The sequence below is a fragment of the Asparagus officinalis genome, chromosome 6 (assembly GCF_001876935.1).
Source record: "Asparagus officinalis chromosome 6, Aspof.V1, whole genome shotgun sequence".
In the NCBI taxonomy this organism is placed as follows: domain Eukaryota; kingdom Viridiplantae; phylum Streptophyta; class Magnoliopsida; order Asparagales; family Asparagaceae; genus Asparagus; species Asparagus officinalis.
The window spans coordinates 70,115,780-70,130,718 of NC_033799.1; the positions used below are offsets into that span (position 1 = coordinate 70,115,780).

A 14,939-nucleotide genomic window follows, 5' to 3' on the forward strand; every position below is an offset into this window, starting at 1 on the left:
CTAAGGAGTCTAATGGTTGGAAAACAATTCCATTAGATAGAGAAATTGATTTTAGCTTGAGTTTTGAATTAAAGAGAGAACATGATGACATGGTGAGCTGAAGAATGAGTAGGCTATGAAAAACATTCCATTACCGTAAGTTATGGAGCATGTGATTGTGAAAATATCTCTCTTAGAATAGCACACAATCATGAATATAGAAGAAATTACATCAACAACTTCACATGGAAAAGGATTAAAGAATTATTCCAGAGAGAAAAAATGGGTGCTAGACAAAATATTCACTTGATTAAAATAATCAAGTGAAGAAGTGAGTAGCTTGAAATAAAAGGCCGTCGTTCATTGTTTGAATAAGATAATGTAAGAGGATGTAAAAGGATGCGGGTTTGGAGCTGCTTTAGTTGGAAAATAAATCATTTATTGATGACAAGTTATGATAAGTAGCCTAAAAAGAGAAAGAGCATATTGTGATCGTGTGAGCCGTCATGGCCAAAAGATTAGAGCTAAAAGTAATGTGAAGATGTCTACAATAATATGATACTCAATGTTGATTTTAATAATCAAACATAAGTGATGGATAGTATCATATAGAGGAATAAAATAAGTGAACTTTTTTGTGTTCACACAATAAAGTGTTTCACTTGAATAAAATAATCGAGTGAGATGAATTGATAAACTGCTTATTATCATATGATTTTGAGCTAGAATAAAATATTCCACTTGAATATTTTAATTAAGTAAAGTGAAAAGGATGAGCTGCTCCTTAATTAACATCAACATAAATATGAGTATGAGCATACTCTGATTGGAAATGATCCACAAACCTCCTATAATACTACAGACTCCCATAGCAATGACATATCTTAGTTCAGACATTTGTTCATATAATTTCACTAAAGAAGGAACCATTTTTATTGTTACTATCCCGGCTATTAAAGCTTTTACCCAAAAGGATACGGTATATGACAATGGTTATTTTTTTAGTCAAAATTTTGATTCGTGGGTAAAGAAAGCATTTTCCATTTGAATTTTTCTTTGGCTCAGAGTAACATATTCAAATGAAAAATAATCAAGTGAAGAGGTTAAACAAGCTATTAGGATGAAATCTCTTGTATCAATAAATTATTCCCTTGAATAAATTATTCACAGGAAGGGAGCAAGGGAGTGTTGGGAGGCGCGTGTGGGGGCTACGAATTTTGGCGTGAGAGAAGTGAATATGGGGACCGACGTTGTGAAAGTGGCACGTGAACAACACTTTGTTTCTCGCAATGATTTCAGTTGGCTAAGAGGCCCACCTGAAAATTTGTGCTTACAAATACACGTGTTCTTCCTAAGGTTTGGTGTGTGAGCAGGGGCGAAAAAGCAGCGTAGAAGGGAAAACAACAGAGATTTTTTTTCGGCTGTTCTTGGTGAAGAAAAAGCGCTGACTTTGAGAGGGTTTGAGCATCTTTTTGAGAGAGCTTGTTAGAGTGTTTTATTTGTGAGAATTTGTGTATTTGTAAACTCTATTTGTATTCTCTTTCTCTCTAATAGTAAATCTCCCCCTCCTTACCCCGTGGACGTAGGCAACTTACCGAACCACATAAAATTCATTGTCTTGCTGTGATTTGTAATAGCTTGTTAGGATCCCTCGACAAGTCAGTCCTAGAACCGATGAGAGGAAGAGTGTATATCCCACTTTATTGAGATATATCACTTTCGATTTTTGTTTCCTTTGTGAAACAGGGATTTAGTTGTGATCTTACTCTCTTGTTGTGCACCAGAAGTACTACCGAAATTTTCACTACGCACAACAAGTGGTATCAGAGCCCAGGTTTTGGCTTGGGGCTTGTTCGAAGGATTCGTTGAAGGATTCTTATTTGAAAAGTTAGATCTACAACATGAGTGAAACAAGCACATCGGGATCGTCTCTTTCGAAGGCGATACAGAGTCTGAGCATCAATAATACAAAGATAGCACATCGGGATCGTCTCTTTCGAAGGCGATACAGAGTCTGAGCATCAATAATACAAAGATTGATGTTCTGAAGTTCGACGGCAAGATCAACGAAGGCGATACAGAGTCTGAGCATCAATAATACAAAGATTGATGTTCTGAAGTTCGACGGCAAGATCAACTTTGGTTTGTGGAGGTGCCAGGTGATGAATGCATTGGATGCACAAAATTTAGAGGATTCTCTTAAGTTGAAAGAGAAACCAGATGATATAGAGGACAAGGATTGGAAGAAGATTAACAGTAGGGCTTGTGGAGTTATTAGGTCATGCTTGACGTAGGATCTAATTTATGATGTGATGAACGAGACGTCGGTGAAAAAATTGTGGGAAATGCTCAATGAAAAGTATCTTACTAAAAACATTGAGAATCGGCTTCACTTGAAGAAGAGGTTTTACCAGTTCAAAATGAAGAGGGGAGTTTCCATTAGGGAGCATGTAAATAACTTTATGAAGTTACTTTCAGACATGGCTAATGTGGATATCATGGTTGAGGATGAAGATAAGGCGATGATACTTTTGTGTTCGTTGCCGGATGATGATTATGGTACTTTTGTCCTAACTATGATCAATGGTAGAACTATTGTTAGTTATAAGGAGGTGATCTCATCTTTGGTAAATTATAAATTGAGGAAAAGTGATAACAAACCCTCTGAGAAGGCATCAGGAGATGCATTAGCAGTTCGAGACCGTACTCTAAACTGTTGGCAGTCCAACCGCTCAAAATCACGAAATAGAGGAGGCAATAAGAGTGTTGGTAGGAACTAGTGTCGTTTTTGAAAAGAAGAAGGATACTGGAAGAACGAGTGTCCAAAGTTAAAAGATAAAGCCGATAAGAATAAAGGGAAAGTTGTACAAGCTTCGAAAGTGAATGTTGTCAAGGCTAGTGATGACAATTCAGATACAGATTCTTCGGGGTTTTCATGCTTAGCATTACCGTCAGTTTGTTTCACTGACTCTATAGAGTTGATGATGGATTCTGGTGCTACATATCATATTTGCTCTAGGAGGGATTAATTCTCTAGCTTTGAGGAGTTAGAAAGAGGGGATGTCATATTTATGGGTAATGATCACGTATGCCCTATTGGTGGTATTGGTATAGTTCGGATCCGCATGTGTGATGGGGTGACTCGGGGGCTGAAGGAAGTAAGGTTCATGCAGTAGTTGACGAAGAATATTATTTCACTTGGATCTTTGGAGGCAGCTGGCTATCGGGTGATCTTGGAGAATGCAACTCTGAAGGTCACGAAGGGTTCCATGGTGATGATGCGAGGTGTCAGGGAAAACGACATATACTACTTGAAGGGAAAGATAGTTATAGGGGGTCTGACAGCTTCTATTACTACAGAGGAAGACACTACCAATTTATGGCATATACGTTTAGGACACACTGGTGATAAGTCCATGTTGGTATTGGCGAAACAGGGGCTATTGAAAGATGCGAAGACTTGTAAGATGGAATTGTGTGAGCATTGTGTACTTGGGAAGAAGACGAGAGTGAAGTTTTGTACTGCTATTCATAATATCTAAGGTATATTGGACTATATTCACACAGATATTTGGGCCCTTTCAAGCGCACATCACTTGGTGGGTCCAACTATTTTATCACTTTTATTAACGATTATTCCAGGAGAAATTAGGTATACCCTATGAAGCATAAACATGAGGTCCTGGATATTTTTGTGGAGTGGAAGAAGAAAGTAGAGCTGCAGACAGGTAGAAAGGTGAAGACTCTTCGTTCAGACAATGGAGGAGAGTATAAAAGTGATCCATTTTTGTAGTTTTTTCCGGGATCACGGCACAAGACGACACTTTACAGTACGTGAGACACCGCAATAGAATGGGGTGGCTGAGAGGTTGAACTGTACCTTGTTAGAGAAGGTGCGATGTATGATGATACAGAGTGGATTGTCAAGATCACTTTCGGCCGAGGCGTTGGTTTATGCGAGTCATCTCATGAATAGGTTGTCGTGCACTATGATACTGGGGTAGACTCCGATGGAGCGTTGGTCTGGTTCGGTAGCTAGTGACTATGAGTCGCTTCGGATATTTAGGTATCCAGCTTATTACCATATCAGTGATGGCAAATTGAATCTGAGGGCAAAGAAATCAGTCTTTGTGGGCTTTTGAAAAGGAGTAAAAGGCTTCAAATTGTGGGATCCACAGGACAAGAAGATAGTTATTAGCAGAGATGTTATATTTGACGAGGCGTACATGATGAGGCCGCAAGTTCCTCAGCAGGTGGAGGAAGACCAGACAGATAGGATATCCCAGCAGGTGGAGGATGATGTGACTCCATCTACTTCAGATAGCATTGTATCCATTGAGGCTCCTACATATGTAACACTGGGAGGAGATGGGATGACAGTCGGGCATATAGAGGATACAGCGGATGGTAAGACTCAGGAGCAGAGTCATGTTCAGGAGTACATTGTAGCAAACAGAGCCAGAAGAGTGATTCGTCGGCCAGCTAGATATAATGATGTCATGGTTGCATATGCCTTATCAATTGAGGTAGTTGATGATTTGGTTCCTTTTATATTTAAGGAGGCAGAGTCTAGCTCTAATTCGATCAGGTGGAGGGAAGTTATGGAGGAGGAGATGCGCTCTCTTCAGAAGAACAACACTGGGAACTTGCAAAGTTACCGAAGGGTAAGAAGGCTATTGGATGCAAGTGGGTGTATGCAAAGAAAGAGGGATCTTCTATTGGGGACATTCGGTACAAAGCTAGATTGGTTGCTAAGGGTTATGCACAGCTTGAGGTCGTTGATTACAACGAGGTATTCTCACCTGTTATAAAGCATTCATCGATTAGGATTCTGGTGCCATTGGTGGTATAGCTGGATTTGGATTTGGTCCATATGGATGTTAAGACGGCCTTTCTACATGAAGATTTAGAAGAGGAGATCTACATGACATAACCTATGAGGTTTAAAGCTGTGGGAAAGGAAGAATTGATGTGCAAGCTGAAGAAGTCTCTTTACGGATTGAAGCAATCGTCGTGACAATAGTACAAGAGATTCGACGGGTTTATAATTAGCCGATGGTACACGAGGAGCCCATATGACCCATGTGTTTACATGCACAAGCTACAGGATGATGAGTACATCTATTTGTTACTACATATTGATGATATGCTTATTGCCTCCAGGAATTCTTCAGCTATTCGAAAGTTGAAAAATGAGCTATCATCCGAGTTTAAAATGAAGTATCTTAGAGAGACAAAGAAGATATTGGGTATGGAGATCAAGAGAGACAGGGTGAATGAGAGATTGAAGCTTACACAGAGGAGTTATCTGCAGAAGATGTTGAAGAAATTCATCTTTGATGGAAATGCAAAGGCAGTGAGTACTCCGTTGGCTCCCTACTTCAAACATTCAGCTAAGATGTCACATGTTTTAGTTGAGGATAGAGAATATATGTTAAAGGTTCCATATGCCAGTGTGATGGGTAGCTTGATGTATGCTATGGTGTGTACGAGGCCAGATTTTTTACAAGCCGTGAGCATGGTATCTAGGTACATGCACGACCTCGGAAGGGTCATTGGGAGGTCGTGAAATGAATTCTACGGTATATCAAAGATACCATGGATGTTGGTTTGGTATTTCAAAAGAATAAGAAGATAGGACAGGATTGTATTAGCTATGTGGATTCAGATTATGCGGAGGATCTTGACAAGCGCCGGTCTACTTCAGGATATATTTTTACATTAGCAGGAGCACTGATATGTTGGAGATGTACACTTCAGTCTATAGTGGCTCTCTCTACTACAGAGGCGGAGTATATAGCAGTGATTGAAGCTGTGAAGGAGGCTTTGTGGTTGCGTGGATTGTTGGAGGACTTGTGGATTGCACAGGAGACCATTCGGGTGTATTGTGATAGCATGTCGGCTATCTATTTGACAAAGAACCAGGTCTATCATGCATGAACAAAGCACATTGATGTCAGATTCCACTTCGTTCGTGATGTCTTGAATAATGAAGATGTCATATTAGAGAAGATCCACACAAAGGACAACTCTGAGGATACGTTGACCAAAGTTATTTTAGGTGTTAAGTTTGGTCATTGTTTGGAGCTTTTAAACATTCTTCAATGTTGAGGTCTTTGGAGGCCATTTGGGTGAACTACGTGAGGCTTGATTCCTTGGGCAAGAGGATTCATGGGATGTCTTTTCGATGCAGCCAGTTGGATTAGTTGGTTTTGATTGGGGAAGATTATTTGGACTCTCGTTCAAGTTCTCGACTTGTTGTGGATTGAGTCCGTTGTTGTGGATTTATTCTACTTCGTACTGGATGCAATAAGTGGGACATTTGGTTACTTTAGTATCGGCTCAGTTTTAGAAAAACTTTGCCGAGGTGGAGAATTGTTGGGAGGCGCGTGTGTGGGCCATGAATTTTGGTGTGGGAGAAGTGAACGTGGGGACCCACGTTGTGAAAGTGGCATGTGAACAACACTTTATTTCTCACAATGATTTCAACGGGCTAAGAGGCCCACCCAAAAATTTGTGCTTATAAATATACGCGTTCTTCCTAGGATTTGGTTTGTGAGCAGGGGCGAAAAAGCGGCGTGGAAGGGAAAACTGTAGAGATTTTTTCAGCTGTTCTTGGTGAAGAAAAAGCGCCGACTTTGAGAGGGTTTGAGCATCTTTTTGAGAGAGAAATTGAGAGCTTGTTTGAGGGTTTTATTTGTCAGAATTTGTGTGTTTATAAACTCTATTTATACTCTCTTTCTCTCTAATAGTAGATTGTCCCCCTTCTTCCACGTGGACGTAGGCAACTTGCCGAACCATGTAAAATTCGTTGTCTTGCTGTGATTTGTAATAGCTTGTTAGGTTCTCTCGACAAGTCAGTCCTAGAACTGATGAGAGGAAGAGTGTATATCCCACTTTGTTGAGATATATCACTTTCGATTCTTGTTTCCTTTGTGAAACAGAGATTTAGTTGTGATCTTACTCCCTTGTTGTGCACCAGAAGTGCTGCCGAAATTTTCGCTGCACATAACATGGAGGATGGGCAAGTAGCTTAATGTCAATGAAAAAACTCTCTTTTGAATATCATATGTTCTAAAGAGAATTAAGAACAGATAGAAAGTATGAGCTAATGAAGATATGGAAATAAATAATTCAAAGAAGGCATAATCATTTCTATCCTAGATAAAGTGTCTGGGATATGACAAACTAGAGATCTCATGGGGAAACAGATTGCTTAGGAAGACAAATGAAGTTTAGTTTGCAAAGAAAACTGTCAATTTTGATACAATTAGAGATGTAGGAAGCCATTTGAAGATAAACACCTTTAGAATAAAGACTAATATATAAAAGCAAGTTGCATGAGAGATTCAAATTTCATTGTCTATGTTGACAATGTAAATGGCTAGATGGAGCTATCCATAGGAAGTTCCATGGGAAGACCAATGAAGTACCTATGGGAAGATCTAAGGGAAATATATGCGAAGGTCAAATGAAAGAAAAAAGAATTTTGTGCCATTAATTTTGTCCTACTTTAAAAGTAGCAAACTTCATAAGTTATACCTAAAACTCATGATACACAGAGACTTTGTTGCTTCTACTCCAGTTGAGATTCTAAAGCACCATGCAAGTCCTATTGATCTTGAACTTAGACACATCTTTGCTTCTTTCTTGCTAGCTTACTATGCTATTTGGCTTGCATAGCATTTGCTTTAGAAACTTGGTCAAAGAGGGTACCCACATGGTGGATGTTCTCTACTGATTGAGTTATTCCAACCTAGTGCATAATATATCATGTGTAATAAAGTAATAAAAAAGTTCACATGTGTTAATTAATTTGAGCACTAGTGCTAGATGAGTTGTGCACATAAACCAAGTAAGAATCCAAATAACATTCCTAGTGGGTACACCAAACACACACTATCCTGTAAGAGCTTTTTATAAAGAAGATTAAGTAAATTTTAAGAATAGTTAGATGCACATGGTACCTTTGCATCACACTCAAGGATTTAGGTGCACTTGTGTTCTTGATCTCTATTGTTATTATATATCTTGTTATCTATTAGTTTGTTTTATGATCTGAATTTTGAGATGCAGGTTTCTTGTTCATGAAGGAAAGTAAAGTGATTAGTTATATAGTTATTCTTATGTTTTTATCAGTCATACATTCATGATACATGTTACATATGCACAAAACACTCCTTCATTATACCACTTGCTAGATAGCATTCTAACTGTCCTGATTTGCACACTAATGGCAAATTTGGACATGTGACCCTTGCTTTCTGCCACTCCGAAGACTAGTGACCTTCAATAGATGGGTTTCCACCAACCTATTTAACTATCAGTTTATCTAGTTTTAGTTCTAGTTTACTAGTTGACAAACTCTATTATCTTTTGTACTATGTTTACTTTTCCGCTACTATATAGTGACTCTAACACTAGTACAAAACTGGGCTGCCCAAACGGTTATTAGAACCGTTTGGGCAAATCGAAATAGCCCAAACGGGTACAACCGTTTGGGTTACTTATTCCAAACGGGTACAACTGTTTGGGCTATTAGATAATCCCAAACGGCTCTCCCAAACGGGTTAAACTGTTTGGATATTTCAATCCAAACGGGTTACAACCGTTTGGGAGCAGCAGGATGCTAGGGTAAAAAAAAATTGCCATTTTACTTTTTAGGACCCGCGCCCCCCAAACTTCACCCGCGGGTTGAAACATCTTCGCCGAAAATCGCCGAAAATCGCCCGCGCGTCCCCCAAAATTCACCCGCGCGTCCCCCAAAAGTATTTGATCGATCCCCAAAATTCACCAGCCTCATCTAATTGTGATCTTCGCCTCCACCTCCTTCATATCTACTCCCGATCGCTGACGCCTCCGCCTCTGCCTCATCTTCGCCGGAAGCACCTCCGCCTCATCTTCGCCGGAAGCACCTCCGCCTCATCTTTGCGCCGCTGTCGATCCTCCGCCGTCTCCTCCTCCGCATCCATCGATTCCTCCGCAGCGTTGGCCTTCGCCAATTCATAGGTTCGGGTCGTGTTGCTCCTCCGCCTCCACCGCCTCCTGCTCAAGTCGGCCCTTTATCCTCTGTAATTATCTACTCTCAACAAAACCCTAAACCTAATTAATTTGTGTTCGTTAGAGATCCTACCCTCATATTAGATATTATTATGTTAACTTACATCATTGAGATATATAGAATGCTAATTTATATTGTTGCTGCTGTTGTGTGGTGTATATGCCTTCGGCTACACCAGTATATCATCGATACCTAGAGTTCTTTGAAATTTACCATAATCACATATCAACCAACTACAAGTCATGCAGAAAAATCCCAGCAAAGACCTCCAAGTCTGAGATGGTAAGCAGGGACATGGTGCTTGCAGTTTGCTTAACATGTATTTGTATGGTATGTACCACTTTGTTTTTCTGTTCTTTTGGAGTTTGGTGATGGTGATGATGTATCCGTAAAAGAATGTAACACTCCATGTGCTTCCTCTTCTTCTACTTTCCTTTTAGTTTAATCCAACTTTCTTTCCACCTACCATGGATTTATTCTTGACGTGTTTATTTTTGTGTCAGTGATATGGTAGCTAATAATTAATCTGTTAGGCTTGATAGGCCAATGCTTTGTTGGTGTAACTAGCTATTCCTCCAGTGAGATATGTCACATGGAGAATGATTTGGCAATAGCATATTTATATCAGATAATTGGATATGTTAGAATGATTAGTTTTAACCTATCAAACTGAAAAGTGCTTGATATATTAGAATGATTAGTTTTAACCATGAGTTTGTTGGAGTACTTGCATTTTTCATGTCTTTTTGTGTGAGAGTTTTCTTGTTCTGTTGTCTCTGCGATAATTCTATAAAATTGTTGACTTCTACTTAGTCCATCACATTTATCATGTCACTATTATAAAATCTTTATTGTTTTCTGGCATATACTATTGTACACTAGTCTGATGATATTTTGAAACATTTGATCTGTCTTCACCGTATTCACCTTATCTTCAGTACATGTCTTGTCAAATACATTTTACTTCCCTGGGAGGTTTCATTAACCTCAAAAGTGACCTTCCTCACTGATCTTTGTTGCGAATGATACACCCAAATTCAGCGCCTGCTTCTATGCAAATATTTTCTGTATGATTTCGTCGTTCTTCATGCCAGGAATGCTTATTTCAAATTTATGCAAACTATTACTCCATGAAAGTAATGTTTCTTTTGCTTAGCCATACAAAATTTAGGAATGTTCTAACTCCTTGCTCTCCAACATTTATCAAAAAAAAGGAATGTTTCTTTTGCTTAGCGGTACAAAATTTAGGAATGTTATAACATTGATATTAATGGTATATGTCAAAAAACACTCGTGAATTACTTAATTTCTCATTTTTAGGGAAGTTTCTTGAATATGTGAAGCTCGGTTGAGAAAGCACTTAGCAAAGAGTGAGTTCTACTGAATGGGGTGTTTGTGTCTGCGTGCAAAAGAGTCTTTAGTTCAAGAGAGACTATTAAAGGAGAATGCAATGCCTTTATCTGGATTGGTTTAGAGTTATAAGAGTCTTTAGTTTATCTTACATTTTAATTGTAACCCTATATTCAAAGCAAAGTAATGATCAAGCTTAGCTTATTCCTAAATCCATGTTTTTATAAGTCGTTACTAATAAATTATTTTATTTAGGTTATCATGGCCCGTAACTACATCAGAGATAAAGATTGGATGTACGTGGGTCGTGCAGAACGCATGCAATCTATTTTCGTTAATGGAGTTGGTGCTTTCATGGACTTTGTACGTAGACACGATATGGTCCGCCATGGGAGACTCATTTGTCCATGTAAATTATGCGCGAATAGGTTGCATCAATTGGAGGAAGAAGTAGAACTTCACATTGTGAAGAATGGTTTTGTTAGCGATTACAAAACTTGGGTATATCATGGACAAATTGAAGGTCTCAGTGATGCAGATGAAGAAGAACAAGAAGATGACAACTTATTTCTTGATGAAGAAATGGAGGAAATGGTTGAGGTAGCTCTTGGTAACACTAGCCCTGCTGAAGATCCTCCTTTCGGAGGGCATCGTGAAGACAATTATGATAAGTACATGAATGATGCTAAGAGGCCCATTTATGAGAATGCAAAACACTCCACGCTGTCATGGTTTGTCCATCTATTCCAAATTAAATGTCTAAATAAATGGAGCAACAAGTCATTTACAATGCTCCTCAAGTTTCTTAAAGATTCTATGCCTCCGGGGAACCATGTGCCTGATAACTGGTACGAAGCTCAAAAGATAATGTCTAATCTGGGTCTAAAGTGTGAGATGATACACGCATGTCCTAATGATTGTATAATTTATTGGAAAGAAAATTCAGATAATACGGAGTGTCCTACTTGCGGAGAGGCTAGATATAAGAAGAAAGTACATGGTCAAAAGAAGGATATACCTATCAAGTTAGTACGATACTTTCCCATTACACAGAGGCTGCAGAGGCTATTCAAGTGTAAGAAGACAGCGGTGGCGATGACTTGGCATCACCGTGCACGTCCAAGTGAAAATGGACGAATGAGTCATCCTAGAGATACGCCTGCATGGAAGGATTTTGACAGTAGGCACCCAACATTTAGTCAGGAACCTCGTAATATCAGGCTGGGATTGGCTAGTGATGGCTTTTGCCCCTTCAGCTTTAAGGGCAATCCCCACAGCACATGGCCCGTTGTGATGATGATTTATAACCTCTCACCGTGGTTGGCTATGGACCAATCATATTTCATGATGCCTCTTCTTATTGATGGTCCAAAGTCACCGGGAAACAATATTGATGTCTATCTTCGACCTCTTATCGAAGAGTTAAAGTCTTTATTCATTGATGGTGTGGATACATACGATGCAGACACGGGGACAAACTTCACCATGCGTGTAGCCTTAATGTGGACAATCAATGATTTTCCCGCGTATGGAATGCTATCTGGTTGGTCTGTACATGGTTATACTGCATGTCCTTACTGTCATCTCCAGACAACATCGAAAAGACTACCCTTTAGCAAAAAGACTTGTTATTGCGGCCATCGGCGCATGTTGGATGAAAATCATCCGTACAGAGATGATATCATCCACTTTGATGGTACTAAAGAGAATCGCCCGCGTCCAGACCCATTATCCGGAGAGGATATACTTGCTCAGTGGAATGGTAAAAACAATGTGACTTTTGGAAAAATAAAGGGAAGGCAAGAAACACCACAGGGATGGAACAAGAAAAGTATCTTCTTCGAACTACCCTACTGGAAGACAAATAAAGTGCGGCACAATCTAGACGTCATGCACATTGAGAAGGGAGTATCTGAGCACATACTTAACTTACTTCTCTGTAAAGATGGAAAATCAAAAGATAACCTTAAAGCTCGAAGGGATCTGCAGGCGTGGAACATTAGAAAAGAGTTGCATCCTATACCGAAGGCAGGCAATCCTGACCAATTTGTACTCCCTAATGCTGTGTATCACATGTCACTAGATGAAAAGAAAAAGTTTCTTCAGGTGTTACATGAGTTGAAGGTTCCTACGGGGTTTTCAGGATCATTTAGTAAGAAGATAAAGATTGTTAAAGGCAAGATCGAAGGGTTGAAGAGTCATGATCACCATATTATTATGGAGCATCTTCTTCCACTCTCTCTCAGAACTTCTCTCCCTAAATCAGTCGGTTTAGTGATCAATGATTTTTGCAGATTCTTTCGGGAATTGTGTGCTAAAAACATCGAGGATGATAAGTTGAAGAAGCTAGAGGCTGAAATTCCCTTAATTTTGTGCAAGCTTGAGCGGATTTTTCCACCATCATTCTTTGATATCATTATACACCTGACTGTTCATCTTGCAACCGAGGCTAGGCTTGCCGGACCAGTACAATATCGATGGATGTACCCCATCGAAAGGTACTTTTAGTTTTATAGTTAACGTAATCGATATATTTTTATTTTATATCTTGGATGTGGTGATTTAGTGTAAGCTTTTGTAGGTACCTTCTCACTCTGAAAAATTATATTCGCAATAGAAATCGACCAGAGGGTTCTATTATGGAAGGTTATCTGCTAGAGGAAGTAACCACTTTTTGTTCCCGTTATCTGGATGAAGACATTGAGACAAAACTCAACAGACCTCTTGTGATTCATGACGGACCATCAAAAAAGCCAGATTATAATAGAATGAATCTCGCATTTATCAACAAGATTCATCGCTTTATCATTCTCAATATCGAATGCCTTGGAGAAGTTAGAGAGTATGTCTATTTCACATAATGCTATATATGTTTACTACACCCAAATATACTTCTCACATTACCTACTATTTTTTGACATTAGAATACACAAGGATGAAATACGTGCAATGCATAGTAATTGGAATGAGGCACGAGTTGAAACACATCATCAAGATAATTTTTGCAATTGGTTTAAACATTATGTAAGATTTCTATTTTCTTATTTTTTGACTTATTCATTCAATTTAATCTAACATCTTTATGTAATTGTCATATTGACCTTTTTGCCAGAGCCGATTACCGACTGTAGAATCGATATTAGATAAGGATCTTGGATATTTGGCTACACTTCCAGATGCTGAAGTTAAATACTATAAAGGATTCGGTGTTGGCGGTTACAAGTTTGAAATCAAGTCTATAGAAGAATCTCGAACCACCCAAAATAGTGGAATTGCAACCGTAGGCACTAATGACGAGATATACTATGGGTACCTTGATAACATACTTGGTATCAACTATCTAGGACGAGCAGGATGCATTTATGTCTTTCAGTGTGTTTGGTATGATATGAAGACTGGAACTGGTAAGTGGAGAGACAATTACGGGACTTGGGTAGATGAATATGGATTGACGAGTGTAAACACCACACATTTTTCCTTTGAGGATGATCCATTTATATTTCCAGAACAAGCATTTCAAGTATACTACTCGAAGTGCTTGAGGCATTCGGGGTGGAGTGTTGTATGTCGATGGAGGCCCAGGGATACTTACGATGTCCCACAGTTCATAGATTCAGAGGTCGTCGAGGTCAACGATGACGAAGAATTTGAGCAGGGAGGGGTTGTATGTCAAGATAAATCTCCTGAATATGATAAAATTTCATGGGTTAGGAATGATTTGAATAGTGAAATACTTGTAGATATTCCTACAACTTCTAGGGAATCTGTAGAACCTAACATTTCTGTAAAGCGAAAAAGGTAACCTTTATCAAAAGCATGTTGTTTAAAATTATATATTCAACTTGATAAATATGTCTATTTCACATATATCTTATATGAAATGTAAAATTCTTTATAGGGCTTGACGAATATGTCTGGAGTTCCATCACGGAGCAAATCGCGTAGACTACTACAGCGCGGAGACCTGCAGCGTCAGGTGAGAGAGCGTAGGAGAGAACTTGAATCTGCTGTAGATACACAGCGCGAAGACCGGCAGCGTCAGGTGAGAGAGCCTAGGAGAGAACTTGAATCTGCTCATGTTGCTACCGCCATACCTAGCATTGGGGAGTCTACTCCAGTTAGAGGTAACTATTTATTTTTCTTTTGATTCTGTTTTAACATGACACCTAATCTTTATCCTTTACATATAAAAATCTAGTCAGTTGCAACAATGTTTTTTTATTTGCAATCTATCTCCTACACAGATATAGACGCAAATCAACAAACACCTACACAAGAAAATGATTTACAGACAACTCCCCCTTCACACTCCATACCTTCTGGACAATCGTCAGGTCAGTATCTTCTTCATTATCTTTTGGTGATTAATGTGCTTTTTGCTAAGAAATGCTTACATAATGCTTCTATCTCTTACATAATTTTGAAAGACTTCTTTACAAGTTCACGTAATATTAGCATCCCAATTTTGTCATGTAATCATCTTACCCACACATGTGCACCGGTTAAAAATTTTGTCATGGGGCGGTTCCCTCGCAAACCATGAAAAAAA

General features: G+C 39.0%; 2 protein-coding genes across 2 annotated transcripts in view; both read left to right on the forward strand.

Annotated features, from left to right (window-relative positions):
- On the forward strand, positions 10,652–14,192 carry LOC109846286. The gene is made up of 4 exons (XM_020415510.1): positions 10,652–12,888; positions 12,972–13,232; positions 13,315–13,414; positions 13,503–14,192. Exons 1-4 carry the CDS (start codon positions 10,652–10,654, stop codon positions 14,190–14,192), a joined length of 3,288 nt encoding a protein of 1,095 aa, XP_020271099.1.
- The window catches only part of LOC109846287, a 1,302-nt gene continuing 219 nt past the window's right edge, over positions 13,857–14,939 (forward strand). The window contains exons 1-2 of the mRNA XM_020415511.1: positions 13,857–14,514; positions 14,635–14,914. Coding sequence (XP_020271100.1) covers positions 14,301–14,514; positions 14,635–14,914 — 494 coding nt within the window. The 5' untranslated portion in view covers positions 13,857–14,300. The remainder of the gene's footprint in view (positions 14,515–14,634; positions 14,915–14,939) is intronic.